This window comes from Pinus tabuliformis, chromosome 9 (assembly GCF_031772625.1).
Source record: "Pinus tabuliformis cultivar Carrire ecotype Pingquan chromosome 9, CPIR1, whole genome shotgun sequence".
In the NCBI taxonomy this organism is placed as follows: Eukaryota; Viridiplantae; Streptophyta; class Pinopsida; order Pinales; family Pinaceae; genus Pinus; species Pinus tabuliformis.
Genome location: NC_142307.1, coordinates 877,899,019 through 877,917,889, shown reverse-complemented (window position 1 = coordinate 877,917,889; position 18,871 = coordinate 877,899,019). Strand labels below are relative to the sequence as shown.

At 35.4% G+C, this 18,871-nt stretch overlaps 1 protein-coding gene across 1 annotated transcript; it reads left to right on the top strand.

The window, feature by feature from the left end:
• The first annotated feature begins 1,384 nt into the window (after positions 1–1,384).
• LOC149151587 (alpha/beta-Hydrolases superfamily protein) lies at positions 1,385–18,522 on the top strand. Its single transcript, XM_089439381.1, is given in 3 exon segments — positions 1,385–2,506; positions 17,646–17,725; positions 17,728–18,522. Coding segments are annotated over 3 exon segments (669 nt in total). The 5' UTR covers positions 1,385–2,160; the 3' UTR covers positions 17,971–18,522.
• Positions 18,523–18,871: the final 349 nt, after the last annotated feature.

Sequence of the window (18,871 nt, the reverse complement as noted above, 5' to 3'; positions counted from 1 at the left end):
TACGAGGTTTGTTGTTTTACAATTATTTTCAAGACCAAAATAAACTTTCCATCCCCCATTAATCCTTTTCTCAATGCTATAGTTCCAGTTGACCTTGTGATGAATATCAATTCCTAGGTACTTGTAGGAAGACACCTCCTCCAAGTTACTATTGTCATACATAAAATTAGCGTAAGTGTCCTTCTTGGATTTGATAATCATAACTTTTGTTTTGTCAGTGTTAACAATCATACCCATGATAGAGCAAAAATCCTTAAGAAGTATATGTGCTTAATATATAATTAGTATATAACATTTTTTTAAATAATAAATATTAATAACAAGACTATAATTTAATGTGGAACTTAATTTTGTGTTAACATCTGGTTAAATCAAATTTAGTTTATCAAATTATAGTATATATATAATTTATTTATGTGGTCAAAATGCGTTAAGTTTGGATAAGTTACCTTAATTTTTGTGTTAACATTTAGTTAAATCAAATTTAGTTTATCAAATCATGGTAATATATATATATATATATATATATATATATATCTATCTATGTGGTCAAAATGCCTTAAGTTTGGATAAGTAAAAAATATTTTATTTTGATATCAATTGATTTGCTTTTTAATAGTTAATAGTTTCTCTTTAGCACATATAAAGTTTAAGTGGGCCTAATGATTTAGAAGACGTGCTTTCTCCTAAAAGATTACAAGTTCAAAACTAAAAAGATATAATATGTATGCCTCACTAAACTTAACAATCAAATATATATTTGTATTATTTTAATAATATTAACTTTCTTCTATATATTAATTAAATAAAATTCCTACACCACTTCCTAAAAATTCTTTTATTTTTTAATTAACATTAAATCACTTCCTAAATCTTACTCAATATTAATAAATAGAAAATCTTTTATTTTATTTTCAAAATTATCATTATTTATATATTCTATTTATAATTATTATTTTAATATATATACTTATTTTTTTAATTAAAATTTTAATTTACTTATTTATAAATAACTATAAATGAGATTTTTATAATAAAAATTAATGTCATTATTTATTTAATAAATATATTTATAAAATAAAATAAAATTATTAAATAAATTTATAATGATAATTCATTTATAAAAATTTACTAATAAATATTTAGTAATTAATATAAATGAATTAATTTATTTTTTAATAATTTTATATTTTATTATATTTTTTTTATAAATATATTTTTTTCTATGAATCTCATAAAATTAATTAAATCTAATTTGAGAGTAGAATTATATTCTTATTTAAAAATTTTCCACTTCATAAATGACATCTGTCTGTTTTTACCAATTCCAAGAATAGAATTATATTCTTATTTAAAAATTTTCCACTTCATAAATGACATCTCTCTGTTTTTACCAATACCAAACAAGGTTGAGGGATTGGATGCCCTAGGCCAGCAAAGGTCATGAAAATCTGCCAGTGCCGTGAAGGAGCCGTTAAAACTAAATTCTATTTCCCCAACAAACAGAGCATATTGACAAAACGATGGGAATTTCATTGCTTTATCTTTCCCCGGAGCCAATCGGCGAGTAAAGAGTGTAGTGTTCCGCGCTCCAAATTCTAAAAGCAATTGCAATTCAGAGAGTTTGGTAAAACCCATCTGCCACACCTACTCTGTTTCTTCAATCCGTATGCGATTTTCAAAAGCTCGTCGGATCTGTCGGGCAATGAAAGTCCAAGCGTGGGTCTCTGCCGGTTAGGTATGAGGATCTTATATCCGTGTGCTCGTTAGCAATAATTCCAGCTCAATTCCCAAGGCACACTAATATACAGTGTACAAGCAGTCTATACATCGTTTCTGTGCCAAACCAACTTGGGGAAATGTGTATACAAAAGTACCCTGGAGCCTTGAATTCTTCTAACAACCCACAGCGAGTACCGCAGTGAATCCATAAATGACAGTGCTCTGGTAATCAATGCGATCATCAATGCTTCCCAACACACGTTTTCTTCATTCAATGAAGCCATAACTTCACTGAAAAACGCAATAAATTCAATTCAGAATTGCAGACACGATTGGAAATCAGTCGTCTGTTATTTATTTCCTTCATTGACTCTACATTTATCTTCGGAAGTTCAGAGCGAGTTAAAGTGGAGGGTCGCGAGAAAAGAGCAATCAATCATGGGGAGCTTCCATAATGAATTCTGCACAGTTGAAGTGGGAGGCGGAATTAATCTCCAAGCGAGACTATTTAAACCCACATCCGTGAAAAACAGTAGCCTTGTTATAGTGTTTGTCCACCCATATACGGTATTGGGTGGCTGCCAAGGGCTTCTTAAAGGCATGGCTGGGAAGTTGGCTGAGAAGGGCTATACAACTTTGACTTTTGATATGCGGGGAGCAGGTAGATCTACAGGGAAATCCTCATGGACTGGTTCATCAGAGGTACATGATGTTGTCGCTATCTGCAGATGGGCTTCTCAAAACATCCCAACTGAAAGAATACTTTTGGTTGGATCTTCTGCAGGTACTCTCATTTATCTTATTTATCTTCTTCAATTTTTAGCTTTCTGGAGATGTGCGTTAGTCAATAAGATCCCTTAATTGAATAAAATTATCAGTCGCAAGTAATCGTTGAATATACATTTCTGGTTAGCCACCTTGTATTTGATGTGAATATTGCTGTATTAAAGAGATGCTTCGCTTGAAAAATTCCAATTAGTCTTCTGAAAAACCACTGAGGTACGAGTAGATCTCAATTAGAGGAGAAACAGCGATTGGCATGAGTTTTGCATTTGGCTGTTATCATTTGCATCTTGATTTTTGTACAGAATGGAAGTAAATCCAGCTTCTGGCATTTATTATGTTTTCCTCGGGATTTTTTACTTCCGCGATGCCCAAAGGATTGCGTAAACCAGCACTAACAAAATGCTGGGAACTTGTTAAAGTTTGAGTCATATCAAGTGTCTTTTCTATAACTTTCACACAATTCCTTGTGCTTTTGTATGTTCTACTTCAGGTAGCAATGATTCTGTTTCTGAATGGTGCATGAAGAATCGGTTCTACTTGTCAATTTTGCAAAAATGGGACAATTTTGTCTCATTTCCATTCATATATTATTAGGGTTGGTTGGCCTAGTATGTTTTAACATCATTAGCTCTAGTTAGCTGTTAATCCTGATCTGTATTGATTCCTATGGTTTTAACTTTACCAAAAAGTATAGTATTGAAGAGCGTGAATACGCATAGCTAGACTTTCCCTCGATGAAAAGGGCATTGCAGGAACATTCGGTATGTTGTTTTAGCATGATTAGCACTAGTTAACTTTGTTAACCGTGATTTTGTATTAACAATGCCTGGTTAACCTCATTTCTGTGGACAGTGACGGGTTAACCCTCGTTGGTATTGGTCTATGATAACATTAGCTGGGTTAACTGAGAAGTTGGCATTAGGGAACACTAATGACTAGAGGTGGAGACTTAGTAGATGAAAGGATCATCATGGTAAGTTTTTGTTTACATGCTTCAACAGGATGGGCTCTGGTCAGCTTTGTTATTCAGATCTGTATTGATAGGTATAGTTGGTGAAACTTTATGGAAATGTTGACACTGGGAACAATAATAGGTACCACTAAACTCCATAGATGAAAAGGCCAGTGCAGTAGCGTTTGATATTAAATCTTTATTGAGGGTGCAGAGTCTCGATAATAGGCCAAAGTATGTGCAGCTCTGGGACCTAAGTAACTGAACCCTTGGGTTCTTCTACTGTAGGACCAAGTTAATCCTTTTTTTTTTTCTGAAGAGTCATGCCTTTAACTTTCTTGATCTGTAAATGAGGCATTATGTTATTCTGTCCTTTTTATTAAGGATGTAGTTCTTTCTTTGAATGACTGCCCCTGATTGTTTTATAGGTATACCATATAGTTGTACTAATGGTCATAAAAGTTCTATATTTGGTAGGTTTACCTTTGGAAACGGGTATGTTATATATATTGTACAGTATCCTGTGGGTTCAAAAAACAGATTTCTGGTTTTCGAGTAGGATTTCATAATTCCTTAGGTTTAAGAGAGAATGAAAATTAGAAACAGAGTCGACATGTAGTATGTACTATTATGTAAAAAAATGTTGAAGTCTATGGTATATACCATGATTTATTATTGGTTTTTCTATTAGTTTTCAGAGTAGAACATGTGAGATTCATGCACGAATAAAATCAGAGTCATATCATATACTTAATACATAATGTCAAGTTGAACTTAAAAGTAGTTGTGAAACTGTGATATCTTTGCGATAACTCCTCTCTCAAAATGAAAATCAATCCTTCCAAGCTGGAAAAAGCCCTCCTCTATGCTGAAAACCTAATCCTTCCATGCTGTTGTGTGGGAAATTCAGATCTCTTGGTCATCCCCATTTGTCGAGGACACTTTTGGAATATATGGGACATTCTGGGCAGTCCCGTGTACCAATTCTTGGACAACCCTATGTAACGAGGACCCTTGGGACATATCCTCCTGTAACACATGCTTTAATTTGTTAAAGCAACTATAAAAGATTAGAACATACCAAACAACATATTTTAAAGCATAAATCTCTACATTAACTTGTTAAGGTATTACTTGAGAAGGTTCAAATCATAAAGAAATGTACAGGTGAATAAAATGATGACAGCAACTCGAACTACTAGATTGATTTAAGAGCTTCTTGGGATGAAAGAAAGATGTAAACCCCAGTTCACATGTTCTTAATTATCAATACTTTCATGATGAGGCTCCTCTTTGATAGTACTCTTATCATAATACCATATCAGTATTGGTGATCTACAAATCTGGATCAGGCTTTTAACTGATACCTAATTTCAAATTTATTAATATGAGATTTGGTAGTGTCTTGGGGAATTTTATTCTTGATTTTGTTGGATACTTTCTTAATTGAGTTTTAGTTCAGTGCAAATTGTGGAAATGCTTTGGATGTGTTGTAATATTGTTATCCTAGTGAAGCATCAACATTATTAGAAGTATTGTTATGTTCATATTTTAGAATAAAGATCCCTAGTTGTGAAATCCATAAATGAACCTCTTAGAAGACCATTTCTAATCAACCCTGAAGGGCCTCAATTTTAACTTAAAAAGTCACTCTGAGTTGAAATTATTTTTTGAAGCGTGACAAATGAGATTGATTAAGGGCTCTCTTAGAAAGCCATTAAGTTGAGTCTCCATCTCAAAAGTCCTTGGAAGTGAAGTTGCATGGTATGGGGAGAGGGGTACATGCTGGAAACGTGACCCCTGCTTCGTTCCCCACTAATTCCCCATCAAAAAAAGAAAGCTATGTGATTTGGTAGGGTTTTGGGGAATTTTATTCTTGATTTTGTTGGATACTTTCTTGATTGGGTTTCAGTTTAATGTAAATTGTGGAAACCTTTGGATGTGTTAATATTGTTATCCTAGTGATGCATCAACATTATTAGAAGTATTGTTATGTTCATATTTTAGAATAAAGATCCCTAGTTGTGAAATCCATAAATGAACCTCCTAGAAGACCATTTCTAATCAACTCTGAAGGGCCTCAATTTTAACTTAAAAAGTCACTCTGAGTTGGAATTATTTTTTGAAGTGTGACAAATGCCTTGGAGATTGATTGAGGGCTCTCTTAGAAGCGAAGTTGCATGGTATGGGGAGAGGGGTGCATGCTGGAAACATGACCCCTGCCTCATCCCCCACCAATTCCCCATCAAAAAAGAAAAAAAGACAAAAAAAAAATTGAAATAGGCAAACAATATCTGTCTGTCTATCTATAAATATAAAAATAGCACAAGAAGAAAGGATACTTGAGTAAGAAAATTTAAATGTAGCTCCATGCTGTCCAAAATGCACAGAGCATGCTTGTTGTAGCTGTAGAAAACACTTTTGCTTGAATTTGTTGAAGAAAATGTGAAGAAATGAAGCGTGGAACAATGTTGTTGCTCACAACTTTCTTCTGGTTGTGACTACAAAACCAGATCACAATGCTTCACACACAACAGAAGTGCTTCTTGTTTGTGTAGGAGATACCTTTGCTCAAACAGTCTGGAAGAAAGTGTGAGGAAAGAATAAGAGGTAAATTGTGTTTAGAACAAAGATGTCAGGGTTTTCTAGAAGCTTATTCAATGTGAAATCAGTGTCAAAATTTATGTCAATGCCAATTTAAAGCACTTGGGCAGGTTCCTATGGTCATTTTCCCTGTCAAAACACAGTTAAACCAGGTGAAGACTTGCCCATTTTGCCTTGAAATGCCACTTGGCATTTAGATGGCATTTGAGAGTTGTGAAACACTATTTGAAATGTTTTATGGCATTTCATAGGCATAACTGCTTGAGATTTGTGGTAACAACTGAAAAAGGTTACAGTCATCCTTATATCTAGGGCACTCGTTAAAAAACTCCAATCATATACTAATATTAAATTACCCTTGTATCCCTCAAGCATGGAGCACTTTACTTCTTATTGTCTCTTTGACCTTGGAGAATATGCCAGCTGCCTTGTATCCCTTAAAGCTTGGGTATTCTTCTTCATGTTAACCAACTCCTCGTAAAAAGGATCTCAAGTGCAAGCTACAGCTTCCTCAAAATGTGGCCACCTACAGGCTCCAAAAGGGGTGCATTAAAGTAGTGATCCATGTGCACAGGATGGAGTGCTCCTCCATCCTGATGAAAATGTTCTTTTCAAATCTGGGTACAGAAATCAGATCTGAACCAGTGTTCTGATATAACTATTGGCTGAAAATAAGGTTTGCTTAGCACCTCTGCATAATATCACCAATATCCAAAAAAGGTAACTGCTTTAACTTTGTAAGTCATTTTTGTAGGCCGTAAGCAACACCTAAATCATGATTATAGACCTTCAAAAATGAGTTATGCCTTTGAAACCTGATGAAAATGTTCTTTTCAAATCTGGGTACAGAAATCAGATCTGAACCAGTGTTCTGATATAACTATTGGCTGAAAATAAGGTTTGCTTAGCACCTCTGCATAATATCACCAATATCCAAAAAAGGTAACTGCTTTAACTTTGTAAGTCATTTTTGTAGGCCGTAAGCAACACCTAAATCATGATTATAGACCTTCAAAAATGAGTTATGCCTTTGAAACCTGATGAAAATGTTCTTTTCAAATCTGGGTACAGAAATCAGATCTGAACCAGTGTTCTGATATAACTATTGGCTGAAAATAAGGTTTGCTTAGCACCTCTGCATAATATCACCAATATCCGAAAAAGGTAACTGCTTTAACTTTGTAAGTCATTTTTGTAGGCCGTAAGCAACACCTAAATCATGATTATAGACCTGACAGGGGTTACAGTCCTTCTAAGGAAGGGTTTTTCCCTGTTACTATATGCTGGCTTGGTTAATATCTCATAGAATTCATTTGCCATATGATGGATGAAAATATAGGAGTGCTGGCATAAACTAGAAATTTGTAGTGTGTGTGTAAAGATCCACAGGATCCACTTTTGTATCTGCTCTTGCTGATGTTAAAGATGTGCCAGAAGAAGGTATAAAGTGAACAATTTCCAGCAAAGTGTATCGATGTGGACAGATTGCATGCTATTATAAGCTACAACAATAAGGTCAGCTCAGAAACAAATTTTGGACATTATTTCAGTTCAACAATCACAAATAATCCCCTCCTTAGCCAGTGATGTTCCTTGGTCAAGCTTTCTGGAGGAAGGTAAAACAAAACTTCCTTAAGTGGTAGTCATGGCTACTTGCACACCCAATCATAGAATAGCTGGGTCTAAAATCAACTATGGAAAGTTTTGGATGGAATCCTGAGAAGAGGATGGTATAAGTGATGCAATTATGTACAGACAGTTGCACTGGTGCACTGACTTCTTATACCTGAAGCCTGGCAAATGGGACATCCCTTGCAAGGATGGAAAAATAATTAGCCTAAAGACCTCAAAACCTTTAAGCTTCACACATTATCCACAGTAATGCAGATATGTTGATATTTCCAATGCCTCGTAGATGGTTGTATGCTGTCTTGTAGCTGCATACAATGCTTCCTTGTGCAGCCTGTTTGCATCTTTTATTTGCATCAAGAGGAACTTTTTTACTTCTCTGTGCTGGTTATTTCTCCACGTAGGAAACAATTCACTTACTGCTGGTAGCATACTGGAAAATGAGACTCAACACCTGGGCCAATAACGTGCTGGGAACAATTTTTTTGGTGCCCACCTCCACCTTTTGTTGAAATGTAACAATTTCTTAATTCTTGCATTCAAGTGGAGAATGTCCAAGTCTAGAAAGACGCGAAGGGTTGAACTCATTGTGAAAATGAAGGAAGAGACAGATCAAGACCAAACATTTGGTTAATAATTGTCATTCTAAACTTGATCAATGACGACTTGTGCATATATAATGAGGCATTATTTAGTGACAGCCATCAAATTAAGATTCTCTTGGGCTGTTGCATTGTTGACCATGGTGGCATAAAAAGCTTGACTTATAGGACCAATTTCAACAATAATGCTTGCCCCAAATTGCCATCCACAGCACTATACACCTTGTTTGAATCAAGGAAAATGGGTAGCCTACAAAGTTTGTGATTGCACGATCAACATAATCACAAAGCCCTTCATTTACATGGTTGGTTGTGACATGTTTCTACAAGATTGTTGTGATCTTCTGTTGGGTAGAAGATATAAGGGCATTCAACATGCCATTTATGGTGTATATCAAAACACTTATGGATTGAACAAAGGCAAGCAAGGTTTACCTCTTCCAATCTTCATAGGCCTCTTTCCATTTTTCATCAATGTTGTAATTATGCCAAGAAACATGAAGTTTTCTAAAAGTTGGGTGGGGGAGATTCCCATTATGTAGTGTTTTTGCTTTATGAGACATTGGGTGTAAATGTTAGTTTTCATAAAATAAAAAGTTATTGTAGATGCATCTTAACTTCAAAACTATGAAACACACTTTAAGGTTTTTGATCCATCCCAAAACTTAATTGATTTGGGGTTAAGATGGATCTACACTAGTAATATTTTCCATAACTACAAAGTAGTATGCTATTGTATGGTGAGATAAGTCACAAATCAATAATCTTCCCATGCATCATCTCCTAAAGAAATGCAAGATTGATCAGTATCCACTTTGTATATTCCAATGGTTTGATCATCTTAGTAGTTCTTAATTTATGATAGACTTTCTTGTTCATTTCAGCAAAAAATTATGTAATAAACAAGGAGAAATTAATGGCACAATTGCAATAGGATTAAAACACACCAAGAAACTCGAAATTTAGTCTTGGAAAAACTTGCAAGAATGATGTTAAATTGATACAAAACTTGTTCCTTAATTGTTCACATAATGATACAAGTATAGAGGATTAAATCACTATAGAGCTTCAAAGTACAATGGTTTGGACTTCAAACTTATACAACAAACCTCTTACTTCCTCTATTTTATGTCTATTTCTTTGGTGATCTTTGCCTAATTATGGAAATTGTGTCCCCTCATGAATTTGAACCCTTCGTCAATCTCCCCTCACGAATTTGAACCTCTCATTAATCTCTTCTCTCTATATATAACTTCCTTGGCATTTCTTCATTGCTACCACCAAGAATCCACCTATATATCTAAGAACCCTGTACTCCATTGGTGTAACTCCTTGCTTGGTGTCATTGCCCACATGGCGTCTAATGTTCATGATCAGGGGAGGACATATTGTACAAAACTTGATTTGGTTTCTTTCTTATTCCTTTGTTCAATGGAGGTTTCAAAGCTCTTGCTTTGTGGTTATGGGGTTTGGTTATGAGAAAGCTTGTTGAGCATGAGTCCTTCCTTGTCGAGCATAGGCTATTAAGAAAATGATATAAATTTTTGTTTTTAGTTGATTATTTCTCTTTCTTGGGGAATTTTCTCCCTTTACTTAGTGGTCCTACCAAATCCTTTTCTCAATGCTTGGATTTTTAGCTTTCATCTATTTTTGAATAACATAACCCTTATTTTCTTACCGAGGATAGGTTGTCGTGCAAGGAAACTAATGTTTCTTGGCCATAGGAGTTTCTCTTGGTCATCAAATTTTTCCATCCAAGTTTTTCCAACTCTTGTGTTTTTCTCTCTATTAGGGTGCTTATAAACCACATCCAAAGGTGAAGGTGGTAAATATCCAAAGCAAGCTTTGGAAGGTGACTTGTTTGTGGAAGTGTGAATTACCATATTGTACGAATTTAGTAAAGATGAATGTAGATTAAGTTCTCATTCCAGGGTCTTAGATGGTTTTCATAAGATGTAAAGCAATCGTGTGAAGAGACAAGAAGTATTGAGTCTCCTACAACACTCTAAAGTGCTATATCTTCCTTGGAGAACAACTTGGAAGCTATTTTCAAAACAATGAAAGGCCTCCACTACTTAATCAACCATACAAATAAAGTAAACAATAATATTTGGTATGGAAGATGAAGCGTGTGTTATGATGTGCTCTCCTTATAGTTATTTTTGTTGTTAACCACTTCCACTCTTGAGGTGTGGTTGAGGATAAACCAAGAAAAAAGTAGTGATATATATATATATATGGGCCAATCTTGCAAGCGGTATTAGAGTTGGGTTGACCCATGGTATTTCCAATTCTATAAAACAAACTTTACCACTTCAGGGAACTCATCATATTTTATGATGGCTTCGAGGAAAACTTCAGGCACTAGTGAGACTTCAAATTCAGAAATAGTTGTTTCAGTGAAAAAATTGGATGCAAAACTTGAAGCAAGGCTTAACGAGAAGGATTCAGAGATTCAACAACTCAAGGTTGAAATCAATGCATTAAAAAATGGCAGTTGAGGGTTCACCAACCCCAACTCTCACTCATCAAATCCATGGACATGCCAATCATTTAATGCAAGCTGATTCAACACTTTTGCACAGAGGTTTAAATTACTAATTCTTAGGTTCGTGAAGATCAGATCAAGAGGGCACAGGATGTATTAACAAAATCAAAAGTTATTTTAATTATCATAATGTTTATGATGATGAAGAAAAACTTATCATTGCATTAATGCACGTAGATAAATTAGCTTGTGATTTGTTCTTATTATGGAACTCCAAATCACAAGGTCTAGCTAGAGATTGTGACACGTTCAAAAACATTTCCAAGATCTAGAAGAATATGAAAATCTCAACAAACTCTCTCAATTGCAACAAAGGCACAATAGAAGTATATTTTAATGAACTATGTCTATTAGCTACACATGTCACAAACTTGTGAGCCAAATGTTTATTGCATATCACCGTGATAGGCTTGAAACCATAAATGCAAAATCAGCTCAAATTACTAGATCATAAGGATATTGAGCAGGCTAGGCAAAAATCCAAAATTATCGAGGAAAATCTCTTATTTGTTCAATAATTTCTTAACCCCTAGACTACGAAGCCAAGTTCAAAGTGCATTCCCCCTCATCTAAGAGACTCACCATTAGATAAAAAGAAAGATAAGAATTGATGTTTCACATGCAGCTCATTCAATTGGTGTTTGGGACATAAATGTAAGAACAAAAGATTCTTTCTATGTGAATAAAACGACAGTTATTTACGTGATAGTGATGAAGAAGAAGTTGGGGACTCATCTTCTTCCAAGGAGACTACAGAGAATGAAGAATCTAACAAATCGAATACTATGAAAAAACTTTCTATAGTTAAGCATTCCCAAACTCTCAAGGTCTTTGGATATATTAAGGAAACTAAAGTAACAATACTTATAGATAGTGGTAGCTTGCACAATTTTATAGCCATGACTACTGCAAGGAAATGGAGCCTATTTGTCTACAATACATTTGACTTTGAAGTCACAATTCCAAGGGATATGACTACTTCTTGGGATGGGAAATGTAATAAGGTAGAATTTTCCATTGAGGATTACAAGTTCATAACTCCAATATATGCCATGGTGATTGGATGAGTGAACATTGTATGGGGATCCCAATGGTTGGCCTTCATTAGGATGGTAAGATTGAATCTTCAGAAGAATTTCCTAAAATTCTATAAAAGTGGAAAAAAATACAAATTCTAGGGAACCAACAACCTATCCACCCAAATAGCATCATCTAGCAAAATGAAGAAAATGACTTGGAAAGGAGTCCAAGCCTATATTTTACGTTGTTGTTCAACGGAAGGAATTTATGATACAACAAAATATCTCAATCATCTTGATACGATGCTTGAAAAATACGATACTATCTTCCAAGACTTACCTTGTGGCCTTCCTCCAATATAATGAGGAGATCATATCATGCTACATAGAGCTCATTTAAGGATCAACTCTAGTTAGGAGAAAGACCTACAGGCAATCTCATCAACATACAATCGAAATTGAGTGCTTGGTTGAAACATTATTAGACTATGATATAATAAACCAAAACAAAAGCGTGTATTCAACATTGGTCATACTAGTGAGGAAAAAAATGGCTCCTATAGATTGCATTGATTATCATGTGTTGAATAAAATAACCACCAAATATCAAGAAAAGAAGGGCATGCTACATTATGCACAATTTCAGCAATCATTCATTCATGAATTTTCAATGTTCAAGCTAAATATGCGAAAAATGAAAAGATCGAAACAATAATTAAGGAAATCAATAACAATGTGGGTTCACACTCCAAGTGCACATGGGAGAAGTAGAACGATATACTCTAGTATAAAAGAAGAATATATTTTCCTAATACTTTGAAAATATAAATCCCAAGAGAGAATCACGACTCTCCATTTGTAGGACATGTTGGATTTTTCAAAACATACTATAATATCGAACATTCCTTCTTCTGGAAAGGAATGAGGGGTGAGATTTAGAGATATGTGGTAGAATGTGATACACGTCAAAAACGAAAGTTTGAATTAGTGGCATCTCCAGGTCTTCTTCAACCCTAACATATCCTAGATCAAAAATGGGTTGAGTTATCAACATCACGTCTCCCTTTGTTGAAAGGAAAAGATAGCATAATTTTTATTGTGGATCAATTAACTAAATATGTCCACTTCATTGGAATTTCATTGAGAGCTAAGGTTAGTCAAATCACTATATCTATGTGAAAAATATTTGTATAAATTCCACATCTCTTCCCAAAAATGATCATTAGTAACAGGGACCCCAATTTATTGGCAATTCTTGGAAGGAATTGTTCAAACCATGTAGAAACCACAGTAACGATTAGCACTTCATACCATCCTCATATTGATGAACAAATTGAAGTGGTTAATAAGTGCCTTGAGGGTTACCTTGGGAATCTTGTGAATGGCTTACAATCTTAGTGGCACAGTAGGCTACATCTTGCAGAATTGTGGTACGACACCATGTACCACATGTCAGCCAAAATGACTCCATTTGAAGCCTATATGGTATCCTCTGCTATCAGTAAAATAATATGTTTTCTCCAAATTCAAGGCTCTTGCTATAAAAGACTACTTAGTGACTTCTAAAGAAATCCTTCATATCTGAAAAAGTCATCTCGAGCAATCCAATAATCGAATAAAGCAACAATTTGGTTTGAAAAGATCTGATTCTGAATTTGAAGTAGGGGAGTGGGTGTTTTTTAAATTGCAACCATACAAGCAAAAATCACCCAAAAACTACAAAAGTTATGATCTTATGCCCATGTTTTATGGCCCTTATCAAGTCTGAAGGAGAGTTGGTCAAGTAATGTATGCTCTAAACATCCCAAACAAAGGGAACTTACATGATGTTTTCCATGTTCATGTTTGAACACAAAGTTGGGTCCAACAACTCTGATATAGACCCAACTTTCCTTTTTCGATGAAGAAGGGGAACTAATATGAAAGCTTGAAGAATACTCAAAGTCAAAGTCCAAAGCTATTCGTTCAAGAAGTATTGATGAGTAGCTTATCAAGTGGAAGAATCTATGTAAAGACAAAACCACCTAGTAAAATGAAGACTTTATCTCAAGGCATTCATACTTGCCCATGCTTTTGAGGTCGAAGCATTTCAAGGAGGGGCGACTTGTAATAAACCAAATATAATTATATAATAATGATTGTAATCTCTCAGGTAGACATACCTGCATGAAAGGTTATGTCCCAAATTCCAATGTTAAGCAGATGGTATAATATTGCCATTGGCCATTGTAAAGATCCTCATAGAAAATATACGCTTTAATTGTTTAATAAACCAAAATAAGCAAGCAGTCTTTTAATTGTTTGCTTGCCTGCACTAAATTTCTCTTGCATATGGACTTTATAAGTCTGAAAAACAGAAAAATGAAACACACCATTCCGTTTCAGATTAAGGACCTTTTGACTTCATACTCTGATGCATTTGAGGATCCCAAGGACAATGGCTGTTCTCCCATTCAGTCTTATTTGTGGAGCAGCCACTACCTAAATATTGTGTGGATAGGACCTTTATAATGGAATGTGTAGATTTATATTAATTAGTAGTAACTCAAATCAGCTTATGAATGAATGGCACAAGCACCAACCTAACATTACTGTCATTGTGACCTAGGTTGAAGACCTTTGGTGCATTATTATTCATGAATGGCGATCTTATATCTGGATATCTACAAATCCAAACGCAGGCTTTTGATTTATCGAAAGAATGCTTTGGAAACCAAATTTGGTCTTTATCAATATGGACCGATGGTTAATTGTGCCTTTTGTCTTGGTTAATACAGTTGCCAGTTTTATGTGGCTTATCAATGGCATCTTTCATCCTTATCTTTGGCAGTTTGTTGTCGTCTATATGATTGAATTCTTAATCTTAAGTAAGACTTGAGAAAATCAATTACATGTGTAACTTGTTCTTGATCTTGTTTTTTAACATGAATTCAATGTAAAACTCGATATATCTCTTCAGACTGGTCACAAACTTCTTTCACTTATAAGTTATCTTGGTTTCCTTGTTGATTCTGAACAAATCCATGGGGACTTGAGAATGTTTTGAAGAATTTTCCCAAACCAACAGTTTGTATTTGTCATTTTGCCACATTTTCTCATCTCTTAAATCAGCTCACCAAGAGCAATACTCCATTCACAGGGGGACCTTATTTAGATAAAACATTCCAACACTCAAAAGGATCCTTTATGCACAAAGCCTATACCTACACTTCTTGATGTACAACAGTCTATTGAGGTTGGGACTGATGCCTCTGACTTTACAGTGGGAGTTGTTCTAGAAGCGGGGGACGACATGCAGTAGCATATTATTCAGGGATAATTTCTGAAGTTACTTTTTGTTTGTTTTTTGTTTGTGACTAGTGGAATTGGAAATTGGGGTGGTCTCGTACTCGTGTGACATGGGGTCGATTCCATCTGCTACCACTATAACCACAAGGTGCTCTATGTCTGTGCCTAACATGGACATGGGCTAATCGGGGGATTGAACCAAGGACCTCGTAATACATAACATGTTTACATGCTTTGCCAAGTGAGCTGCCCCCAGGTGTTAATTTTTGAAATTGAATTAATTCTGGTGCTAATGACAAATATTTTTATGCACTTGTTTAAGCATTAAATACCTCCTTGACAAAGGAACAGCATCCACTGCCACAGTGCACACCAATCACCTCCCTCATCAGTCTTTGAATTTACAGTCCAGGATCTAGGAACATTGCCGCACGAGTCAGTGATGGCTGAAAAGTTCAACTCATCCATCATTGAAACAAACTTTAATGCGTTTGTAAATGGGCTTTGTATCTTCAGTGTTCACAGTTTCAGGTAGAACTGTAACACAGAAATAAACAGCGAGGCAGTTGACTTTGTTGACCACTCCATTGTACAAGTACTATCATCTCTGTGCATACACTTGCTACCATTTTGGACTATAGGGTCAGTAGTTATGGGATTTGGAAATATATAATATAGTTTATTGGGCTGTGGTCTAGTGGTTGAGACGGTGTGTGACAACACTAGTGACTCAGGTTTAAATCCCAACTGGAAGAGAGCCCTGGATTGCAAGTGGTTGAGTTAGACAGGGTTCTTATGAAGCCTTAATTTAAAGAAAAGGGGAATGGAAAATATCTCTATGCTACTTATATTGATTGCATTCTCGAGGCCCCCTAAGCTTTCTTTGCTCATGTGTGGAACTGGACATCAATAGAGCGTTTTTATTTCCTTCGCTTTGTGCTGCTATTTCCTGTTTCAGATCTATTCTTTCATCTGTGCATGAATTGACGCAGATCAGTCAAGTAGGTTTCTTAGGATTTCACCATGCAAATATTCTCGGGTTTTCACCACACAAAAAGGGGTGTCATATAAAATGAATCAACATTATCTATTAGGGCGCTACTCAAGCAATTGTTTAAAAAGGCTCGTCTTTCCTTTTATGGAGGACACTTTGGTGGGCCTTGCAGCACATCCAAAATATTTCTACTGGCCTGCTATGCATAAAGATGCGGGTGCTTTCATCCACAAATGCTTATTATGCAGCAAGTACAAGTTCAGTTGGAAGATTGGTCTGTATCCTGTGCCACGATGCCCTCTGGAATTCATCTTTATTGACTTCCACCTGTGGCTTACTGGTGTCCCAAAGCTAACATTATTTGCAAAAGTTTCTTAGGTTTTCACCGCACAGAAGGGGTGTTCTATAAAATGAATTAATAGTCTCTATTAGGACACTAAAGCAATTCTTTAAGAATGTTTGGATTTCCTTTTGTGGAGGATACTTACGTAGGTATTGCAGCATATCCAAAGATATTTCCACTGGCCTGCTATACATAGAGATGTGGATAATTACATCCACAAATGCTTATTATGCAGCAAGTCCAAGTTCAATTGGAATATTGGTCCGCATCATACTACATGTGCCAAGATGTCCTTTAGAATCCATCTTTATTGACATCCACCTGTGGCGTACTGGTGTCCCAAAGTTAATAGGATTCTATTAGTAGTGTGGAATCTTGCACAAGACCATCTTGATGTCTCGTTCCTAATTTGTAAATATTATAATCTATAATCTCTCATCAACTTGATACTCGTTTCTCTCAAAATTTAATATAATGAACAAGTATCAGGAATATTAAGATGTGAACGGTATAAAAATAGACCTATAACATAACACTGGTGTTATTAAAGATATCCTTTTAGTTTGGACGAGCTATAAACTAGGGATTGGCAAATAGAATGACACTTTCTGAAATGTCACTAGGGGCATTTTTTGTTTACTGTATCAAGAGTTCAAAAATTATAGGTTTTTTCATTTTAAGTTCTTTCCATAACATTTCCGCACGGAGAACTGGAAGACAATTTGTGTCTCATCAGATGTGACACTTTCTGAAATGTCACTAGGGGCATTTTTTGTTTACTGTATCAAGAGTTCAAAAATTATAGGTTTTTTCATTTTAAGTTCTTTCCATAACATTTCCGCACGGAGAACTGGAAGACAATTTGTGTCTCATCAGATGTGCATCTCATGCAAAGTGATTTTCTTTCTACGCACGATCATTTACTGGTCATTGGTAGGTGTTGGGACCATAATTATCAATTTATCGGCTTTTCAAGCCTTTCTATACCTTCAGGATGATTTTAGAGCTGTTTGTACTTTTTATGCAAATTGGGTAATGTGTTTTTTCGAATTTTATTTGTTTGTGTGTGCATCAAGTGTCAAATATTTTATTGAGAGTAAAGCTTTTATAATTGTATTATCATTTCTGTGCATATTTTGAGGGACATTTCTTTTGCAGGTGCCCCTATTGCCGGTTCTGCTGTTGACCAAGTTCCACAAGTTGTGGGCTATGTTAGTTTAGGATATCCTTTTGGTGTGCGGCTGCGTCAATACTCTTTGGGAAGCACCACAAAGCTATTTTACAGTCTCCAAAACCAAAGCTTTTTGTGATGGGCACAAATGATGGGTTCACCAGTGTAAAACAGCTGGAAAATAAGCTGAAGATGGCAGCTGGCCGTGTTGAAACTCATCTTGTACCCGGGGCAGGTCATTTTCAAATGGAAGGTCCTGTCTATGATGAACGAATGGCAGATTTGATTGATAATTTTGCCACAACTTTGTAGATGAAAATGGTTGATCAAAGGCAGTATTGCATCCATTCCCTTCTTGCAAAGTGAAGCCTAGCAGATGCAAGAATGGCACATCCTGTCCGCTTCAGGTGATGTTTGAAAGGTTGAGATCTGACATACTTGGTATCATATACTTGTTAGTGTGGCTGGTTAGGATGCGACAGCTATATAGGGAAAGCACTTTTGCAAATGCGTCATGTTGTTCAGTCGAGAAACATTTGATTCTTTTACTGCTTGACTTGATTTGATTCTTTATGCCCCTTTGGTATAGTGTTTATTGAGTAAAAGACAACACTCGTTAAAGATAGTGTTACTGATTAACAGTGAGTGTCAATATCTCGTCTTGTTCTCGATTTCAAGTGTAAATGTATATTTTTTAAATGTACTCGATGGAAAATGTTTGAATAATTTTGGTGATCTAATAATTGCCCATTATGCAAAATTTACATCTATTAGCATCAGAGATTGTTTTTGGCATTACTCAAGCTTCTTCAAAACCCAATTAATAATATGGTGTTAGGCTCTCTCGAGTCTCAATTTAATTCACTGGTAAACACAGACATTCATCTTTGGCATGCCTACAAACAGTGTTCATCATGGGGTGGGAGTCTGTATGGCAATTGGTTTTGGTTAAAAATGTGGATGTGGGTTTGATGAAAAATATGATATGCAGTGTTTTAAGCTTAAGATATTATGGAAGTGGGTGGCAGTGACAATTAAATTGTAATTACAACGATGTTGTCATAGTATGCATTTTTATTGAATGAGTTCCGCTTTCAAACAAGAAATTGTTGTTGATACCTAAGAATTCAGTCTAATGGAATCAATCACTGAAGTTACCTTGCAGATCCTCTTGTTAATAGTTCTGCATGGCTGTTGCATTTCACAAGAATCC